The sequence below is a fragment of the Salmo salar genome, chromosome 08, assembly GCF_965601325.2.
Source record: "Salmo salar chromosome 08, fSalSal1, whole genome shotgun sequence".
Lineage (NCBI taxonomy): Eukaryota > Metazoa > Chordata > Actinopteri > Salmoniformes > Salmonidae > Salmo > Salmo salar.
Window position 1 is genome coordinate 40,848,606 of NC_138298.1, and position 22,988 is coordinate 40,871,593.

At 42.5% G+C, this 22,988-nt stretch overlaps 1 protein-coding gene across 11 annotated transcripts in view; it reads left to right on the forward strand.

The window, feature by feature from the left end:
• Positions 1-22,988, forward strand: part of LOC106592866 (uncharacterized) — a 182,761-nt gene that overhangs the window by 78,409 nt on the left and 81,364 nt on the right. For all 11 annotated transcript variants that reach the window (XM_082978216.1, XM_082978209.1, XM_082978212.1 and 8 more), the window contains 12 exons: positions 1,089-1,187; positions 3,575-3,772; positions 3,914-4,012; positions 4,914-5,012; positions 9,787-9,984; positions 10,873-10,971; positions 11,099-11,197; positions 11,563-11,661; positions 12,987-13,085; positions 13,418-13,493; positions 21,228-21,354; positions 21,493-21,559. In XM_082978216.1, the coding sequence (XP_082834342.1) occupies positions 1,089-1,187; positions 3,575-3,772; positions 3,914-4,012; positions 4,914-5,012; positions 9,787-9,984; positions 10,873-10,971; positions 11,099-11,197; positions 11,563-11,661; positions 12,987-13,085; positions 13,418-13,493; positions 21,228-21,354; positions 21,493-21,559 (1,359 nt within the window). The remainder of the gene's footprint in view (positions 1-1,088; positions 1,188-3,574; positions 3,773-3,913; positions 4,013-4,913; positions 5,013-9,786; positions 9,985-10,872; positions 10,972-11,098; positions 11,198-11,562; positions 11,662-12,986; positions 13,086-13,417; positions 13,494-21,227; positions 21,355-21,492; positions 21,560-22,988) is intronic.

Here is a 22,988-nt window from a genome sequence, read left to right on the forward strand (position 1 = left end):
GCTAGTGTTTCTAGCTCCAACAGTAATATCTAACTAAATGCTTGTGTTTCTAGCTCCAACAGTACAGTAATATCTAACTAAATGCTTGTGTTCCTAGCTCCAACAGTAATATCTAACTAAATGCTTGTGTTCCTAGCTCCAACAGTACAGTAGTATCTAACTAAATGCTTGTGTTCCCAGCTCCAACAGTAATATCTAACTAAATGCTTGTGTTCCTAGCTCCAACAGTACAGTAGTATCTAACTAAATGCTTGTGTTCCTAGCTCCAACAGTGCAGTAATATCTAACTAAATGCTTGTGTTCCTAGCTCCAACAGTACAGTAGTATCTAACTAAATGCTTGTGTTCCTAGCTCCAACAGTACAGTAGTATCTAGCTAAATGCTTGTGTTCCTAGCTCCAACAGTACAGTAGTATCTAACTAAATGCTTGTGTTCATAGCTCCAACAGTGCAGTAATATCTAACTAAATGCTTGTGTTTCTAGCTCCAACAGTGCAGTAATATATAACTAAATGCTTGTGTTGCTAGCTCCAACAGTACAGTAGTATCTAACTAAATGCTTGTGTTGCTAGCTCCAACAGTGCAGTAATATCTAACTAAATGCTTGTGTTCCTAGCTCCTACAGTGCAGTAATATCTAACTAAATGCTTGTGTTCCTAGCTCCAACAGTAATATCTAACTAAATGCTTGTGTTCATAGCTCCAACAGTACAGTAATATCTAACAATTCACAACAACACACATATCTAAAAGTAAAATAATGGAATTAAGAAATATATAATTTATTAGGACGAGCAATGATTAAAATACAGTAGAATAGAATACAGTATGAACTGTAAATATGAGATGGAGGAGTGGCGTTGACTAAAATACAGTAGAATAGAATACAGTATGAACTGTAAATATGAGATGAGTAAAGCAGTAATGTAAACATTATTAGAGTGACTGGTGATTCCATGTCTACAAATCTACACACCCACTTCCTGGGTTTTACAGTCAGTATTGACCAACCACAGCAGACCTTTTAGCTGGTAGTGGACGTGGTTGTGTTTGTGTGTGTTCTAACGTGTGTGTGTGTGTGTGTGTGTAGCGTGGTGAGACAGCGTTACACATGGCGGCCCGTGCTGGTCAGATAGAGGTGGTTCGATGTCTCCTGAGGAACGGAGCTCTGGTCGACGCCATGGCAAGAGTGAGTCATTTAGTATGTGAGGGGGGGGATTTCTATGTGCGAATGACATCCAATCGTAATACAAGGAGTTGTACACACAACTGGTAACAGCTGACCAGACAGACCAGTCACAGTAACAACTGACCAGACAGACCAGTCACAGTAACAACTGGCCAGACAGACCAGTCACAGTAACAACTGACCAGACAGACCAGTCACAGTAACAACTGGCCAGACAGACCAGTCACAGTAACAACTGGCCAGACAGACCAGTCACAGTAACAACTGACCAGACAGACCAGTCACAGTAACAACTGGCCAGACAGACCAGTCACAGTAACAACTGGCCAGACAGACCAGTCACAGTAACAACTGGCCAGACGGACCAGTCACAGTAACAACTGGCCAGACGGACCAGTCACAGTAACAACTGGCCAGACAGACCAGTCACAGTAACAACTGACCAGACAGACCAGTCACAGTAACAACTGGCCAGACGGACCAGTCACAGTAACAACTGGCCAGACAGACCAGTCACAGTAACAACTGGCCAGACAGACCAGTCACAGTAACAACTGGCCACACAGACCAGTCACAGTAACAACTGGCCAGACAGACCAGTCACAGTAACAACTGGCCAGACAGACCAGTCACAGTAACAACTGGCCAGACAGACCAGTCACAGTAACAACTGGCCAGACCAGTCACAGTAACAACTGACCAGACCAGTCACAGTAACAACTGGCCAGACGGACCAGTCACAGTAACAACTGACCAGACAGACCAGTCACAGTAACAACTGACCAGACAGACCAGTCACAGTAACAACTGGCCAGACGGACCAGTCACAGTAATAACTGACCAGACAGACCAGTCACAGTAACAACTGGCCAGACGGACCAGTCACAGTAACAACTGGCCAGACAGACCAGTCACAGTAACAATTGGCCAGACAGACCAGTCACAGTAACAACTGACCAGACCAGTCACAGTAACAACTGGCCAGACGGACCAGTCACAGTAACAACTGGCCAGACAGACCAGTCACAGTAACAACTGGCCAGACAGACCAGTCACAGTAACAACTGGCCAGACGGACCAGTCACAGTAACAACTGGTCAGACAGACCAGTCACAGTAACAACTGGCCAGACAGACCAGTCACAGTAACAACTGACCAGACAGACCAGTCACAGTAACAACTGACCAGACAGACCAGTCACAGTAACAACTGGCCAGACGGACCAGTCACAGTAACAACTGACCAGACCAGTCACAGTAACAACTGGCCAGACGGACCAGTCACAGTAACAACTGACCAGACAGACCAGTCACAGTAACAACTGACCAGACAGACCAGTCACAGTAACAACTGGCCAGACAGACCAGTCACAGTAACAACTGACCAGACAGACCAGTCACAGTAACAACTGGCCAGACAGACCAGTCTCAGTAACAACTGACCAGACGGACCAGTCACAGTAACAACTGACCAGACCAGTCACAGTAACAACTGGCCAGACGGACCAGTCACAGTAACAACTGACCAGACAGACCAGTCACAGTAACAACTGACCAGACAGACCAGTCACAGTAACAACTGGCCAGACAGACCAGTCACAGTAACAACTGGCCAGACAGACCAGTCACAGTAACAACTGGCCAGACGGACCAGTCACAGTAACAACTGGCCAGACAGACCAGTCACAGTAACAACTGGCCAGACAGACCAGTCACAGTAACAACTGGCCAGACAGACCAGTCACAGTAACAACTGACCAGACAGACCAGTCACAGTAACAACTGGCCAGACAGACCAGTCTCAGTAACAACTGACCAGACAGACCAGTCACAGTAACAACTGGCCAGACAGACCAGTCACAGAAACAACTGGCCAGACAGACCAGTCACAGTAACAACTGACCAGACAGACCAGTCACAGTAACAACTGGCCAGACAGACCAGTCTCAGTAACAACTGACCAGACAGACCAGTCACAGTAACAACTGGCCAGACAGACCAGTCACAGAAACAACTGGCCAGACAGACCAGTCTCAGTAACAACTGACCAGACAGACTGCAGTAAAAATCTACTTTTCTGCGCCGTGCCGCATTCAAATGATATTTTCATTCCTTCATTACTACTGCTGTGTAATTGACATTTGCCGCTATTTACAGGTGAAACATGACATGTATAACTAGGGAAGGAAAGGAAGCTTGGCCCACTAGTCGGAAACAAGTCATTTTTAGACCGGCTAGTTGAACATTTGCCAAACTATCCCGATGGCTAGTGACATTTTTTATTTTCAAACATGGCATGGCCCAGAATGTCACCCGGGCTAGTATACATGGTGGTTTAACCAGCCGAGCTGAGACAGCACCCTAAAGCCTTCAATCCCATCCCTGTAGGAGGACCAGACCCCCCTCCACATCGCGTCCCGTCTGGGAAAGACAGAGATCGTCCAGCTGTTGCTGCAGCACATGGCTCATCCTGACGCCTCCACTACTAATGGATACAGTCCTCTACACATCGCTGCCAGGGAGGGACAGGTGGAGACCACCGCTGTGTTGTTGGAGGCTGGGGCTTCACACTCACTGGCTACCAAGGTAGGATATACACACACACACACACACACACACACACACACACACACACACACACACACACACACACACACACACACACACACACACACACACACACAGAGCTGTATCTGCCTCCTCTACATGTATCCTCCTCCCTTACAGAAAGGATTCACTCCTCTACATGTATCAGCCAAGTATGGAAGCCTGGAGGTGGCAAAACTCCTCCTGCAGCGCAAAGCTATGCCTGACGATGCCGGCAAGGTATTATCATAGACATACAGCAACTAGAGCTGGTGTTATTACAGAATTACAGCAAGTAGAACTGGTGTTATCACAGAAATACAGCAAGTAGAACTAGTGTTTCCACAGAAATACAGCAAGTAGAACTGGTGTTATTACAGAAATACAATAACTAGAACTATTGTTATCACAGAAATACAATAGCTAGAACTAGTGTTAGCATAGAAATCGATTATAGAAGGAGAGAGGGACGACAGAATAGCTAGAGAGAGAAAAAGATAGGGAGAGATGAAGGGATGAGAGAAGACAGAATAGCTAGAGAGAGAAAAAGAGAGGGAGAGATGAAGGGATGAGGGAAGACAGAATAGCTAGAGAGAGAAGAAGAGAGGGAGAGATGAAGGGATGAGAGAAGACAGAATAGCTAGAGAGAGAAAAAGAGAGGGAGAGATGAAGGGATGAGGGAAGACAGAATAGCTAGAGAGAGAAAAAGAGAAGGAGAGAGAGATGAAAGGATGAGGGAAGACAGAATAGCCAGAGAGAGAAAAAGATAGGGAGAGATGAAGGGATGAGGGAAGACAGAATAGCCAGAGAGAGAAGAAGAGAGGGAGAGATGAAGGGATGAGGGAAGACAGAATAGCCAGAGAGAGAAGAAGAGAGGGAGAGATGAAGGGATGAGGGAAGACAGAATAGCCAGAGAGAGAAGAAGAGAGGGAGAGATGAAGGGATGAGGGAAGACAGAATAGCCAGAGAGAGAAGAAGAGAGGGAGAGATGAAGGGATGAGGGAAGACAGAATAGCTAGAGAGAGAAAAAGAGAAGGAGAGAGAGATGAAGGGATGAGGGAAGACAGAATAGCTAGAGAGAGAAAAAGAGAAGGAGAGAGAGATGAAGGGATGAGTAATAAAGTGGGTTTCTCTCCTCCAGAACGGTCTGACTCCGCTGCACGTGGCAGCTCACTATGACAACCAGCAGGTGGCGCTGCTGCTGCTGGACAAAGGGGCGTCGCCCCACGCCACCGCCAAGGTGAGAAAACAACACAAACCTGGAGGGGGAACGACTTTCAAATGTTTTACCATGGAAATATAGAACTATATATAACATAAATATATATAACACTACTGTTGACTCATAATACTGTCCCCTATATAACACTACTGTTGACTCATAATACTGTCCCCTATATAACACTACTGTTGACCCATAATACTGTCCCCTATATAACACTACTGTTCACCAGGACATAATACTGTCCCCTATATAACACTACTGTTGACCAGGACATAATACTGTCCCCTATATAACACTACTGTTGACCCATAATACTATCCCCTATATAACACTACTGTTGACTCATTATACTGTTCCCTATATAACACTACTGTTGACCCATAATACTGTCCCCTATATAACACTACTGTTCACCAGGACATAATACTGTCCCCTATATAACACTACTGTTGACCCATAATACTGTCCCCTATATAACACTACTGTTCACCAGGACATAATACTGTCCCCTATATAACACTACTGTTGACCAGGACATAATACTGTCCCCTATATAACACTACTGTTGACCCATAATACTATCCCCTATATAACACTACTGTTGACTCATTATACTGTTCCCTATATAACACTACTGTTGACCCATAATACTGTCCCCTATATAACACTACTGTTCACCAGGACATAATACTGTCCCCTATATAACACTACTGTTGACCCATAATACTGTCCCCTATATAACACTACTGTTCACCAGGACATAATACTGTCCCCTATATAACACTACTGTTGACTCATTATACTGTTCCCTATATAACACTACTGTTGACCCATAATACTGTCCCCTATATAACACTACTGTTGACCCTTAATAATACTGTCCCCTATATAACACTACTGTTGACCAGGACATAATACTGTCCCCTATATAACACTACTGTTGACCCATAATACTGTCCCCTTTATAACACTACTGTTGACCAGAACATAATACTGTCCCCTATACAACACTACTGTTGACCAGGACATAATACTGTCCCCTATATAACACTACTGTTGACCCATAATACTGTCCCCTATATAACACTACTGTTGACCCATAATACTGTCCCCTATATAACACTACTGTTGATCCATAATACTATCCCCTATATAACACTACTGTTGACCCATAATACTGTCCCCTATATAACACTACTGTTCACCAGGACATAATACTGTCCCCTATATAACACTACTGTTGACTCATTATAATGTCCCCTATATAACACTACTGTTGACCCATAATACTGTCCCCTATATAACACTACTGTTAACTCATTATACTGTTCCCTATATAACACTACTGTTGACCCATAATACTGTCCCCTATATAACACTACTGTTGACCCTTAATAATACTGTCCCCTATATAACACTACTGTTGACCAGGACATAATACTGTCCCCTATATAACACTACTGTTGACCCATAATACTGTCCCCTTTATAACACTACTGTTGACCAGAACATAATACTGTCCCCTATACAACACTACTGTTGACCAGGACATAATACTGATCCCCTATATAACACTACTGTTGACCCATAATACTGATCCCCTATATAACACGTACTGTTGACCCATAATACTGTCCCCTATATAACACTACTGTTCACCAGGACATAATACTGCCCCCTATACAACACTACTGTTGACCAGGACATAATACTATCCCCTATATAACACTACTGTTGACCCATAATACTATCCCCTATATAACACTACTGTTGACCCATAATACTGTCCCCTATATAACACTACTGTTCACCAGGACATAATACTGTCCCCTATATAACACTACTGTTGACTCATTATAATGTCCCCTATATAACACTACTGTTGACCCATAATACTGTCCCCTATATAACACTACTGTTGACTCATTATACTGTTCCCTATATAACACTACTGTTGACCCATAATACTGTCCCCTATATAACACTACTGTTGACCCTTAATAATACTGTCCCCTATATAACACTACTGTTGACCAGGACATAATACTGTCCCCTATATAACACTACTGTTGACCCATAATACTGTCCCCTTTATAACACTACTGTTGACCAGAACATAATACTGTCCCCTATACAACACTACTGTTGACCAGGACATAATACTGTCCCCTATATAACACTACTGTTGACCCATAATACTGTCCCCTATATAACACTACTGTTGACCCATAATACTGTCCCCTATATAACACTACTGTTGATCCATAATACTATCCCCTATATAACACTACTGTTGACCCATAATACTGTCCCCTATATAACACTACTGTTGACCCATAATACTGTCCCCTATATAACACTACTGTTGACCAGGACATAATACTGTCCCCTATACAACACTACTGTTGACCAGGACATAATACTATCCCCTATATAACACTACTGTTGACCCATAATACTGTCCCCTATATAACACTACTGTGGACCAGGACATAATACTGCCCCCTATATAACACTACTGTTGACCCATAATACTGTCCCCTATATAACACTACTGTTGATCCATAATACTATCCCCTATATAACACTACTGTTGACCCATAATACTATCCCCTATATAACACTACTGTTGACCCATAATACTGTCCCCTATATAACACTACTGTTGACCAGGACATAATACTGTCCCCTATACAACACTACTGTTGACCAGGACATAATACTATCCCCTATATAACACTACTGTTGACCCATAATACTGTCCCCTATATAACACTACTGTTGACCCATAATACTGTCCCCTATATAACACTACTATTGACCAGGACATAATACTGCCCCCTATATAACACTACTGTTGACCCATAATACTGTCCCCTATATAACACTACTGTTGACCCATAATACTGTCCCCTATATAACACTACTGTGGACCAGGACATAATACTGTCCCCTATATAACACTACTGTTGACCCATAATACTGTCCCCTATATAACACTACTGTTGACCCATAATACTGTCCCCTATATAACACTACTGTTGACCAGGACATAATACTGTCCCCTATATAACACAACTGTTGACCAGGACATAATACTGTCCCCTATATAACACTATTGTTGACCAGGACATAATACTGTCCCCTATATAACACTACTGTTGACCAGGACATAATACTGTCCCCTATATAACACTACTGTTGACCCATAATACTGTCCCCTATATAACACTACTGTTGACCCATAATACTGTCCCCTATATAACACTACTGTTGACCAGGACATAATACTACCCCCTATATAACACTACTGTTGACCAGGACATAATACTATCCCCTATATAACACTACTGTTGACCCATAATACTGTCCCCTATATAACACTACTGTTGACCAGGACATAATACTGTGCCCTATATAACACTACTGTTGACCCATAATACTGTCCCCCATATAACACTACTGTTGACCCATAATACTGTCCCCTATATAACACTACTGTTGACCAGGACATAATACTGTCCCCTATATAACACTACTGTTGACCCATAATACTGTCCCCTATATAACACTACTGTTGACCAGGACATAATACTGTCCCCTATATAACACTACTGTTGACCAGGACATAATACTGTCCCCTATACAACACTACTGTTGACCCATAATACTGTCCCCTATATAACACTACTGTTGACCCATAATACTGTCCCCTATATAACACTACTGTTGACCCATAATACTGTCCCCTATATAACACTACTCTTGACCCATAATACTGTCCCCTATATAACACTACTGTTGACCAGGACATAATACTGTCCCCTATATAACACTACTGTTGACTCATAATACTGTCCCCTATATAACACTACTGTTGACCCATAATACTGTCCCCTATATAACACTACTGTGGACCAGGACAAAATACTGTCCCCTATATAACACTACTGTTGACCAGGACATATTACTATCCCCTATATAACACTACTGTTGACCAGGACATAATACTATCCCCTATATAACACTACTGTTGACCCATAATACTGTCCCCTATATAACACTACTGTTGACCAGGACATAATACTGTCCCCTATATAACACTACTGTTGACCCATAATACTGTCCCCTATATAACACTACTGTTGACCAGGACATAATACTGTCCCCTATATAACACTACTGTTGACTCATAATACTGTCCCCTATATAACACTACTGTTGACCAGGACATAATACTGTCCCCTATATAACACTACTGTTGACCCATAATACTATCCCCTATATAACACTACTGTTGACCCATAATACTGTCCCCTATATAACACTACTGTTGACCAGGACATAATACTGTCCCCTATATAACACTACTGTTGACCAGGACATAATACTATCCCCTATATAACACTACTGTTGACCAGGACATAATACTATCCCCTATATAACACTACTGTTGACCCATAATTCTGTCCCCTATATAACACTACTGTTGACCCATAATACTGTCCCCTATATAACACTACTGTTGACCAGGACATAATACTGTCCCCTATATAACACTACTGTTGACCAGGACATAATACTGTCCCCTATATAACACTACTGTTGACCAGGACATAATACTGTCCCCTATATAACACTACTGTTGACCAGGACCCATTAAAATAAATCATATTTAATGAACTCCTCATCTCAGAACCTGGTGTTTCTTGTTGAAGTATCTTCTCTGATAGTATTTCAAACAAACACTTGACATATTCCTCCTACCCACAATCCTCTCTGCTCTCAGAACGGATACACCCCACTCCACATCGCGGCCAAGAAGAACCAGACGTCCATTGCCTCGTCTCTGCTGCAGTACGGAGCGGAGACCAACGTCCTAACCAAACAGGGGGTCACCCCTCTACACCTGGCCTCACAGGAGGGGCACAGCGATATGACCAGCCTGCTGCTGGGCAAGGGGGCACACGTCAACACTCCCACTAAGGTAGGGGGACAGAGACTCACACAAGCACACACTTAGAGGAGTTGTTCCACACATCCAAAAATGCCCTCGTTAGGCATACACATTACATTCTCTCCCATCTCTCTCCTTCCCATCTCTCTTTCCAACTCTCCCTCTCTCTCCCCTCTCCATCTCTCTCTCCTTCCCATCTCTCTCTCTCTCCAACTCTCCATCTCTCTCTCCAACTCGTTCCTCTCTCTCCCCTCTCCATCTCATCTCTCTCTCCAACTCTCCCTCTCTCTCCCTCCCATCTCTCTCTCCAACTCTCCCCTCTCTCTCCCTCCCATCTCTCTCTCCAACTCTCCCTCTCTCTCCCCATCCATCTCTCTCTCTCCCCCCCTCCCATCTCTCTTTGTAACTCTCTCTCTCTCTCCCTCCCATCGCTCTCTCCAACTCTCCCTCTCTCTCCCCCTCCATCTCTCTCTCCCCTCTCTCTAAATCTCTCTCTCTGTATCTCTATCTCTCTCCCCTCTCTCTAAATGTCTTTCTCTCTGTATCTCTCTCTCTCCCCTCTCTCTAAATCTCTCTCTCTGTATCTCTATCTCTCTCCCCTCTCTCTAAATGTCTTTCTCTCTGTATCTCTCTCTCTCCCCTCTCTCTAAATCTCTCTCTCTGTCTCTCTCTCCCCTCTCTCTAAATCTCTCTCTCCCCTCTCTCTACATCTCTCTCTCTCTCTGTATCTCTCTCTCTCCCCTCTCTCTAAATCTCTCTCTCTGTATCTCTCTCTCTCGGCTCTCTCTAAATCTCTCTCTCTCTCTGTATCTCTCTCTCCCCTCTCTCTAAATCTCTCTCTCTCCCCTCTCTCTAAATCTCTCTCTCTCCCCTCTCTCTAAATCTCTCTCTCTCTGTATCTCTCTCTCTCCCTCTCAGAGTGGTCTGACACCGCTCCACCTCACGGCCCAGGAGGACAGAGTGAATGCAGCAGAAGTTCTGGCCAAACGTGATGCTAACCTGGACCAGCAAACCAAGGTAAACACACACACACGCACAAACACACACACACAAACACACACACACACACACACACACACACACGCACGCACGCACGCACACACCCACACTCTTTTTCCTAAGGTCTTTCTCTCATCTTCCTCAGCTCGGCTACACTCCTCTCATAGTTGCCTGTCACTATGGAAACGCAAAGATGGTCAACTTCCTCTTGCAGCAGGGCGCCGGTGTCAACGCCAAAACCAAGGTACAAGAGTTTAATATTAGAACGGGTAAGGTACCGCTCCAGTAGCAGACTGTCAGATTAATATTAGAACGGGTAAGGTACCGCTCCAGTAGCAGACTGTCAGATTAATATTAGAACGGGTAAGGTACCGCTCCAGTAGCAGACGGTCAGTTAGTGACAGTTGGTGACTGTTAGGATTTAATATTTAAAACCCAACTGTCTGTTTGTCTGTGTGTGTGTGTGGTGTGTGTGTGTGTGTGTGTGTGTGTGTGTGTGTGTGTGTGTGTGTGTGTGTGTGTGTGTGTGTGTGTGTGTGTGTGTGTGTGTATAATATGTATGTATAATGTGTGTTTGATGTCAATATTTAAAACTGTCTGTGTCTCCAGAACGGTTACACACCTCTTCACCAGGCAGCACAGCAGGGCCACACACACATCATCAACATCCTGTTACAGCATGGAGCAACACCCAACACTACCACTGTGGTAAGAACACACACACACACACACACACACACACACACACATCATCAACATCCTGTTACAGCATGGAGCAACACCCAACACTACCACTGTGGTAAGAACACACACACACACACACACACACATCATCAACATCCTGTTACAGCATGGAGCAACACCCAACACTACCACTGTGGTAAGAACACACACACACACACACACACACACACACACACACACACACACACACACACACACACACACACACACACACACACACACACACACACACACACACACACACACACATTGTTTGATTAGATGTTTGATTCTCTCTCCCTCCTTCCATCCCTCTCTCTCTCACACTCTCCCTCTCCCGCTTTTACACACTCTCTCATTCTCTCTCCCTCCACCCTCTTTCTCGCACTCTCTATCCTTCCTCCCTCTCTCTCTCACACTCTCCCTCTCCCGCTTTTACACACTCTCTCATTCTCTCTCCCTCCACCCTCTTTCTCGCACTCTCTATCCTTCCTCCCTCTCTCTCTCACACTCTCCCTCTCCCGCTTTTACACACTCTCTCATTCTCTCTCCCTCCACCCTCTTTCTCGCACTCTCTATCCTTCCTCCCTCTCTCTCTCACACTCTCCCTCTCCCGCTTTTACACACTCTCTCATTCTCTCTCCCTCCACCCTCTTTCTCGCACTCTCTATCCTTCCTCCCTCTCTCTCTCACACTCTCCCTCTCCCGCTTTTACACACTCTCTCATTCTCTCTCCCTCCACCCTCTTTCTCGCACTCTCTATCCTTCCTCCCTCTCTCTCTCACACTCTCCCTCTCCCGCTTTTACACACTCTCTCATTCTCTCTCCCTCCACCCTCTTTCTCGCACTCTCTATCCTTCCTCCCTCTCTCTCTCACACTCTCCCTCTCCCGCTTTTACACACTCTCTCATTCTCTCTCCCTCCACCCTCTTTCTCGCACTCTCTATCCTTCCTCCCTCTCTCTCTCACACTCTCCCTCTCCCGCTTTTACACACTCTCTCATTCTCTCTCCCTCCACCCTCTTTCTCGCACTCTCTATCCTTCCTCCCTCTCTCTCTCACACTCTCCCTCTCCCGCTTTTACACACTCTCTCATTCTCTCTCCCTCCACCCTCTTTCTCGCACTCTCTATCCTTCCTCCCTCTCTCTCTCACACTCTCTCTCTCCCGCTTTTACACACTCTCTCATTCTCTCTCCCTCCACCCTCTTTCTCGCACTCTCTATCCTTCCTCCCTCTCTCTCTCACACTCTCTCTCCCTCATTATCCTCCCCCTCTCTCTACCCCTCTCTCTCTTTCTCTCTCTCGGTCAGAATGGGAACACTGCTCTGTCCATTGCCAGGCGTCTGGGTTACATATCTGTCGTTGACACTCTGAAGGTCGTCACAGAAGAGGTCATCACCACGACAACGGTATGTGACCCCCGTGATGCTTCCAGGTAGAAGTTTCCCCTTAACCACAGATCAGCTTACCCCTTCTCATATCCTAACCTTAACCATTTAGCAGGGAAAATGTCAAACTGACGTTAGATCAGTGTGTAGGGACCAACACTCTCCTCTGTCTGTCACCACAGTACCAGTTTGTTTCCGTCCGTTACGTCACACTTTCACAAGAACAACAAAACAAACACAGAATATCATTTTTGTATTTCTATGGTTACAACCCTCTGGTTCTAATGGGCTGAATCCTTGTTCTCTTTCTGTTTTTCCCTGGTTGTGATTGGCCGGAATCCCTGTGCTGATAGACGGTGACATCAGAGAAACACAAGATGAATGTTCCAGAGACGATGACGGAGATACTGGACGTTTCCGATGAGGAGGGTGAGTTCCTTCTGATTACATACAAATACATACTGTGATTGATACAGACAGTAGGCTTTACAGATAAACACACTTTTTAGAGGTGAACACTTAACAGAGATAATATATTAATACATACTGTGATTGATACAGACAGTAGGCTTTACAGATAAACACACTTTTTAGAGGTGAACACTTAACAGAGATAATATATTAATAAATACTGTGATTGATACAGACAGTAGGCTTTACAGACAAACACACTTTTTAGAGGAGAACACTTAACAGAGATAATATATAAATAAATACTGTGATTGATACAGACAGTAGGCTTTACAGATAAACACACTTTTTAGAGGTGAACACTTAACAGAGATAATATATTAATAAATACTGTGATTGATACAGACAGTAGGCTTTACAGACAAACACACTTTTTAGAGGAGAACACTTAACAGAGATAATATATAAATAAATACTGTGATTGATACAGACAGTAGGCTTTACAGATAAACACACTTTTTAGAGGAGAACACTTAACAGAGATAATATATAAATAAATACTGTGATTGATACAGACAGTAGGCTTTTACAGAAAAACACACTTTTTAGAGGAGAACACTAACAGAGATATAGTAATATATAAATACAACTAAAATAAATCTCAAGAAAGCAGCAGGTAATTCACAGCAAAGGAGGGTGAATTACAACACGTTACGATCCATGTTACTGTAGTCTGAAACTGGTTCTGAAACTGGTTCTGAAACTGGTTCTGCCCACTGGATTTTGACATGACTTCATGCAGTTTTGGAATATTCTGGTGCTTTCGGCAGTGTGTTGTGGGTAATGTAGTTCTCGTGTTTGCAACAGTGTGTTGTGGATAATAATATAATGTGTTGTGTGTAATGTAGGTGGGCGATAGCAAAGTTTAGTATTTTTGTCTTTTCATTTTGTGCAAACAAGGAAGTCGCCTTCCCTCGCTAGTACTATTAAGCCAGTGAAATAATCAGATTTTTAAAAATGTTTAAATATGCCCTGGCAAATATTGTTATACTTGTCAGTGTAACCTAAAACATTATCCCAGTTTGAATTCATTCCCTTATCAGCTAATAGAACATGTTTCGGTCACAGAGAGGTTGTATCATTTCACAATAACCTGTTATCACTAGTTATTCATTCTAAACAAAATACCTCTGTAGATTCTTGGGGTTTCTTGTTGTCTTCTCATTTGTTGTGAAAGCAAAGAAGCTATCCTTTTAGTTCCCAACATCTCCAGGTTAAATAATCATAATTTATAATTCAATAATATGCCCTGGTAAATATTTGTGTTAGTTGCCAGTGTAACCTACAACCTTATCCTGGTTCGATATGCTGCTTCAATGTATTCTCTCCCATATCAGCTAAATATAGAATGTCATCTTTTTTTTTGTCACAGACAACAAAAAGCACATAGCTATGTGTTCTAGAATAACATGAACACATCTATAATACATTCTGGGGGGATTCTATAGCGCTGTGTTCTAGAATAACATTATCACATCTATAATACATTCTGGGGGGATTCTATAGCTCTGTGTTCTAGAATAACATGATCACATCTATAATACATTCTGGGGGGATTCTATAGCTCTGTGTTCTAGAATAACATGAACACATCTATAATACATTCTGGGGGGATTCTATAGCTCTGTGTTCTAGAATAACATTATCACATCTATAATACATTCTGGGGGGGGGGGGATCTATAGCTATGTGTTCTAGAATAACATGATCACATCTATAATACATTCTGGGGGGATTCTATAGCTCTGTGTTCTAGAATAACATTATCACATCTATAATACATTCTGGGGGGGGGGGGGGGGTTCTATAGCTATGTGTTCTAGAATAACATGATCACATCTATAATACATTCTGGGGGGATTCTATATCTATGTGTTCTAGAATAACATTATCACATCTATAATACATTCTGGGGGGATTCTATATCTATGTGTTCTAGAATAACATGATCACATCTATAATACATTCTGGGGGGATTCTATAGCTATGTGTTCTAGAATAACATGATCACATCTATAATACATTCTGGGGGGATTCTATAGCTATGTGTTCTAGAATAACATGAACACATCTATAATACATTCTGCGGGGATTCTATAGCGCTGTGTTCTAGAATAACATGATCACATCTATAATACATTCTGGGGGGATTCTATAGCTATGTGTTCTAGAATAACATGATCACATCTATAATACATTCTGGGGGGATTCTATAGCTATGTGTTCTAGAATAACATTATCACATCTATAATACATTCTGGGGGGATTCTATAGCTCTGTGTTCTAGAATAACATGAACACATCTATAATACATTCTGGGGGGATTCTATAGCTATGTGTTCTAGAATAACATTATCACATCTATAATACATTCTGGGGGGATTCTATAGCTCTGTGTTCTAGAATAACATGATCACATCTATAATACATTCTGGGGGGATTCTATATCTATGTGTTCTAGAATAACATGATCACATCTATAATACATTCTGGGGGGATTCTATAGCTCTGTGTTCTAGAATAACATGATCACATCTATAATACATTCTGGGGGGTTCTATAGCTATGTGTTCTAGAATAACATGATCACATCTATAATACATTCTGCGGGGATTCTATAGCGCTGTGTTCTAGAATAACATGATCACATCTATAATACATTCTGGGGGGATTCTATAGCTATGTGTTCTAGAATAACATGATCACATCTATAATACATTCTGGGGGGATTCTATAGCTATGTGTTCTAGAATAACATGATCACATCTATAATACATTCTGGGGGGATTCTAGAGCTATGTGTTCTAGAATAACATGATCACATCTATAATACATTCTGGGGGGGTTCTATAGCTCTGTGTTCTAGAATAACATGATCACATCTATAATACATTCTGGGGGGATTCTATAGCTCTGTGTTCTAGAATAACATTATCACATCTATAATACATTCTGGGGGATTCTATAGCTCTGTGTTCTAGAATAACATGATCACATCTATAATACATTCTGGGGGGATTCTATAGCTCTGTGTTCTAGAATAACATTATCACATCTATAATACATTCTGGGGGGGTTCTATAGCTCTGTGTTCTAGAATAACATGATCACATCTATAATACATTCTGGGGGGATTCTATAGCTCTGTGTTCTAGAATAACATTATCACATCTATAATACATTCTGGGGGGATTCTATAGCTCTGTGTTCTAGAATAACATGATCACATCTATAATACATTCTGGGGGGATTCTATAGCTCTGTGTTCTAGAATAACATTATCACATCTATAATACATTCTGGGGGGATTCTATAGCTCTGTGTTCTAGAATAACATGATCACATCTATAATACATTCTGGGGGGATTCTATAGCTATGTGTTCTAGAATAACATTATCACATCTATAATACATTCTGGGGGGGGGGTTCTATAGCTATGTGTTCTAGAATAACATGATCACATCTATAATACATTCTGGGGGGATTCTATAGCTCTGTGTTCTAGAATAACATTATCACATCTATAATACATTCTGGGGGGGGGGGGTTCTATAGCTATGTGTTCTAGAATAACATGATCACATCTATAATACATTCTGGGGGGATTCTATAGCTATGTGTTCTAGAATAACATGATCACATCTATAATACATTCTGGGGGGATTCTATAGCTCTGTGTTCTAGAATAACATGATCACATCTATAATACATTCTGGGGGGATTCTATAGCTCTGTGTTCTAGAATAACATTATCACATCTATAATACATTCTGGGGGGGATTCTATAGCTCTGTGTTCTAGAATAACATTATCACATCTATAATACATTCTGGGGGGGGGGGGGGGTTCTATAGCTCTGTGTTCTAGAATAACATGATCACATCTATAATACATTCTGGGGGGGTTCTATAGCTCTGTGTTCTAGAATAACATAATCACATCTATAATACATTCTGGGGGGATTCTATAGCTCTGTGTTCTAGAATAACATAATCACATCTATAATACATTCTGGGGGGATTCTATAGCTCTGTGTTCTAGAATAACATGATCACATCTATAATACATTCTGGGGGGGATTCTATAGCTATGTGTTCTAGAATAACATTATCACATCTATAATACATTCTGGGGGGGGGTTCTATAGCTATGTGTTCTAGAATAACATGATCACATCTATAATACATTCTGGGGGGATTCTATAGCTCTGTGTTCTAGAATAACATTATCACATCTATAATACATTCTGGGGGGGGGGGGTTCTATAGCTATGTGTTCTAGAATAACATGATCACATCTATAATACATTCTGGGGGGATTCTATAGCTATGTGTTCTAGAATAACATGATCACATCTATAATACATTCTGGGGGGATTCTATAGCTCTGTGTTCTAGAATAACATGATCACATCTATAATACATTCTGGGGGGATTCTATAGCTCTGTGTTCTAGAATAACATTATCACATCTATAATACATTCTGGGGGGATTCTATAGCTCTGTGTTCTAGAATAACATTATCACATCTATAATACATTCTGGGGGGGGGGGGTTCTATAGCTCTGTGTTCTAGAATAACATGATCACATCTATAATACATTCTGGGGGGGTTCTATAGCTCTGTGTTCTAGAATAACATAATCACATCTATAATACATTCTGGGGGGATTCTATAGCTCTGTGTTCTAGAATAACATTATCACATCTATGATAGATTCTGGGGGGATTCTATAGCTCTGTGTTCTAGAATAACATGATCACATCTATAATACATTCTGGGGGGAGTCTATAGCTATGTGTTCTAGAATAACATTATCACATCTATGATACATTCTGCGGGGGATTCTATAGCTCTGTGTTCTAGAATAACATGATCACATCTATAATACATTCTGGGGGGATTCTACAGCTCTGTGTTCTAGAATAACATGATCACATCTATAATACATTCTGGGGGGGGGGGGTTCTATAGCTCTGTGTTCTAGAATAACAATGATCACATCTGTAATACATTCTGGGGGGATTCTATAGCTCTGTGTTCAAGAATAACATGATCACATCTATAATACATTCTGGGGGGATTCTATAGCTCTGAGTTCTAGACATAACAGTGTAGCACATCTATGATACATTCTGGGGGGATTCTATAGCTCTGTGTTCTAGGAATAACATGATCACATCTATAATACATTCTGGGGGGATTCTATAGCTTTGTGTTCTAGAATAACATTATCACATCTATAATACATTCTGGGGGGGGGGTTCTATAGCTATGTGTTCTAGAATAACATGATCACATCTATAATACATTCTGGGGGATTCTATAGCTATGTGTTCAAAATAACATGATCACATCTATAATACATTCTGGGGGATTCTACAGCTTTGTGTTCTAGAATAACATTATCACATCTATAATACATTCTGGGGGGGGGTTCTATAGCTATGTGTTCTAGAATAACATGATCACATCTATAATACATTCTGGGGGGATTCTATAGCTCTGTGTTCTAGAATAACATGATCACATCTATAATACATTCTGGGGGGATTCTATAGCTCTGTGTTCTAGAATAACATTATCACATCTATGATAGATTCTGGGGGGATTCTATAGCTCTGTGTTCTAGAATAACATGATCACATCTATAATACATTCTGGGGGGATTCTATAGCTCTGTGTTCTAGAATAACATTATCACATCTATAATACATTCTGGGGGGATTCTATAGCTATGTGTTCTAGAATAACATGATCACATCTATAATACATTCTGGGGGGATTCTACAGCTTTGTGTTCTAGAATAACATTATCACATCTATAATACATTCAGGGGGGATTCTAGAGCTATGTGTTCTAGAATAACATGATCACATCTATAATACATTCTGGGGGGATTCTACAGCTCTGTGTTCTAGAATAACATGATCACATCTATAATACATTCTGGGGGGGGGGGATCTATAGCTATGTGTTCTAGAATAACATGATCACATCTATAATACATTCTGGGGGGATTCTATAGCTCTGTGTTCTAGAATAACATTATCACATCTATAATACATTCTGGGGGGGGGGGGGGGTTCTATAGCTATGTGTTCTAGAATAACATGATCACATCTATAATACATTCTGGGGGGATTCTATAGCTCTGTGTTCTAGAATAACATGATCACATCTATAATACATTCTGGGGGGGGGGGGGTTCTATAGCTCTGTGTTCTAGAATAACATGATCACATCTATAATACATTCTGGGGGGATTCTATAGCTCTGTGTTCTAGAATTACATGATCACATCTATAATACATTCTGGGGGGATTCTATAGCTCTGTGTTCTAGAATAACATGATCACATCTGTAATACATTCTGGGGGATTCTATAGCTCTGTGTTCTAGAATAACATTATCACATCTATAATACATTCTGGGGGGATTCTATAGCTCTGTGTTCTAGAATAACATTATCACATCTATAATACATTCTGGGGGGATTCTATAGCTCTGTTCTAGAATAACATTATCACATCTATAATACATTCTGGGGGGATTCTATAGCTCTGTGTTCTAGAATAACATTATCACATCTATAATACATTCTGGGGGAGATTCTATAGCTCTGTGTTCTAGAATAACATTATCACATCTATAATACATTCTGGGGGGATTCTATAGCGCTGTGTTCTAGAATAACATGATCACATCTATAATACATTCTGGGGGGGGGGGGGGGTTCTATAGCTCTGTGTTCTAGAATAACATGATCACATCTATAATACATTCTGGGGGGATTCTATAGCTATAGCTCTATAGACTTCACCTTTTAACTCTTTCTATTTTTACCCCCCCTCTCCCCTCCTCTCCCCTTCTCCCCATTCTCCCCTCCTGTCTTCTCCTCCCCCTCCCCTTCTCCCCTCCTCCCCCTCCTCTCCCCATTATCCCCTCCTCTCCCCCACTCTCCCCTTCTCCCCTCCTCCCCCTCCTCTCCCCATTCTCCCCTCCTGTCTTCTCCTCCCCCTCCCCTTCTCCCCTCCTCCCCCTCCTCTCCCCATTCTCCCCTCCTCTCCCCCTACTCTCCCCTTCTCCCCTCCTCCCCCTCCTCTCCCCATTCTCCCCTCCTCTCTCCTCCTTCCCCTCCCCTTCTCCCCTCCTCCCCCTCCTCTCCCCATTCTCCCCTCCTGTCTCCTCCTCCCCCTCCCCTTCTCCCCTCCTCCCCCTCCTCTCCCCATTCTCCCCTCCTCTCCCCCTACTCTCCCCTTCTCCCCTCCTCCCCCCTCCTCTCCCCATTCTCCCCTCCTGTCTCCTCCTCCCCCTCCCCTTCTCCCCTCCTCCCCCTCCTCTCCCCATTCTCCCCTCCTGTCTCCTCCTCCCCCTCCCCTTCTCCCCTCCTCCCCCTCCTCTCCCCATTCTCCCCTCCTCTCCCCCTACTCTCCCCTTCTCCCCTCCTCCCCCTCCTCTCCCCATTCTCCCCTCCTGTCTCCTCCTCCCCCTCCCCTTCTCCCCGCCTCCCCCTCCTCTCCCCATTCTCCCCTCCTGTCTCCTCCTCCCCCTCCCCTTCTCCCCTCCTCCCCCTCCTCTCCCCATTCTCCCCTCCTCTCCCCCTACTCTCCCCTTCTCCCCTCCTCCCCCTCCTCTCCCCATTCTCCCTCCTCCCCCTCCTCCCCCCTTCTCCCCTCCTCCCCCCAGGTGAGGACACTATGACAGGTGATGGAGGAGAGTACCTGAGAGCTGAGGACCTGAGGGAGCTGGGAGACGACTCTCTACCTGGACAATACCTGGACGGATTCAACTACATGAGCCACAACCTGGACAGGTGATACATTCACACACACACACACACACACACACACACACACACACACACACACACACACACACACACACACACACACACACACACACACACACTCACTCACTGTGTTGATGTGTATAATACTATCTATGTCTCCAGGTCTCATCAGACCCCTGTCCACCAGAGAGATGGAGTCCTAATTGAAGACATGATCACCAGCCACCAGGTCATTACAGATTTACACACCTTTACACACCTCTACACACCTGTACACACCTCTACACACCTCTTCACACCTCTACACACCTGTATACATCTCTACACACCTCTACACACCTGTATACACCTCTACACACCTCTACACACCTCTACACACCTCTACATATCTCTACACATCTCTACACATCGCTACACACCTGTATACACCTCTACACACCTCTACACACCTCTACACACCTCTACACACCTCTACATATCTCTACACATCTCTACACATCGCTACACACCTGTATACACCTCTACACACAGTGGGGAGAAGAAGTATTTGATACACTGCCGATTTTGCAGGTTTTCCTACTTACAAAGCATGTAGAGGTCTGTAATTTTTATCATAGGTACACTTCAACTGTGAGAGACGGAATCTAGAACAAAAATCCAGAAAATCACATTGTATGATTTTTAAGTAATTAATTTGCATTTTATTGCAAGGGGAAACCCTACTTCAAGTCTCAGAGCGAGTGAGGTCACCGATTGAAACGCTATTAGCGCGCACCACCGCTAACTAACTAGCCATTTCACATCGGTTACATCTACATACCTCTACACACCTCTACACACCTCTACACAACTCTACATATCTCTACACACCTCTACACACCTCTACACACCTTTAAACATCTGTACACAGTTTTAAACACCTTTACACACACCTGTATACTCCTTTACACACCCTTACACACACTTGTAGAAACCTTAACACACCTGTATAGTCACCTATATAAACACACCTGTATAGTCACCTATATAAATACACCTGTATAGTCACCTATATAAATACACCTGTATAGTCACCTATATAAATACACCTGTATAGTCACCTATATAAACACACCTGTATAGTCACCTATATAAATACACCTGTATAGTCACCTATATAAACACACCTGTATAGTCACCTATATAAACACACCTGTATAGTCACCTATATAAATACACCTGTATAGTCACCTATATAAATACACCTGTATAGTCACCTATATAAATACACCTGTATGGTCACCTATATAAACACACCTGTATAGTCACCTATATAAATACACCTGTATAGTCACCTATATTAACACACCTGTATAGTCACCTATATAAATACACCTGTATAGTCACCTATATAAACACACCTGTATAGTCACCTATATTAACACACCTGTATAGTCACCTATATAAATACACCTGTATAGTCACCTATATTAACACACCTGTATAGTCACCTATATAAATACACCTGTATAGTCACCTATATAAACACACCTGTATAGTCACCTATATAAATACACCTGTATAGTCACCTATATAAATACACCTGTATAGTCACCTATATAAATACACCTGTATAGTCACCTATATAAATACACCTGTAGAGTCACCTATATAAATAC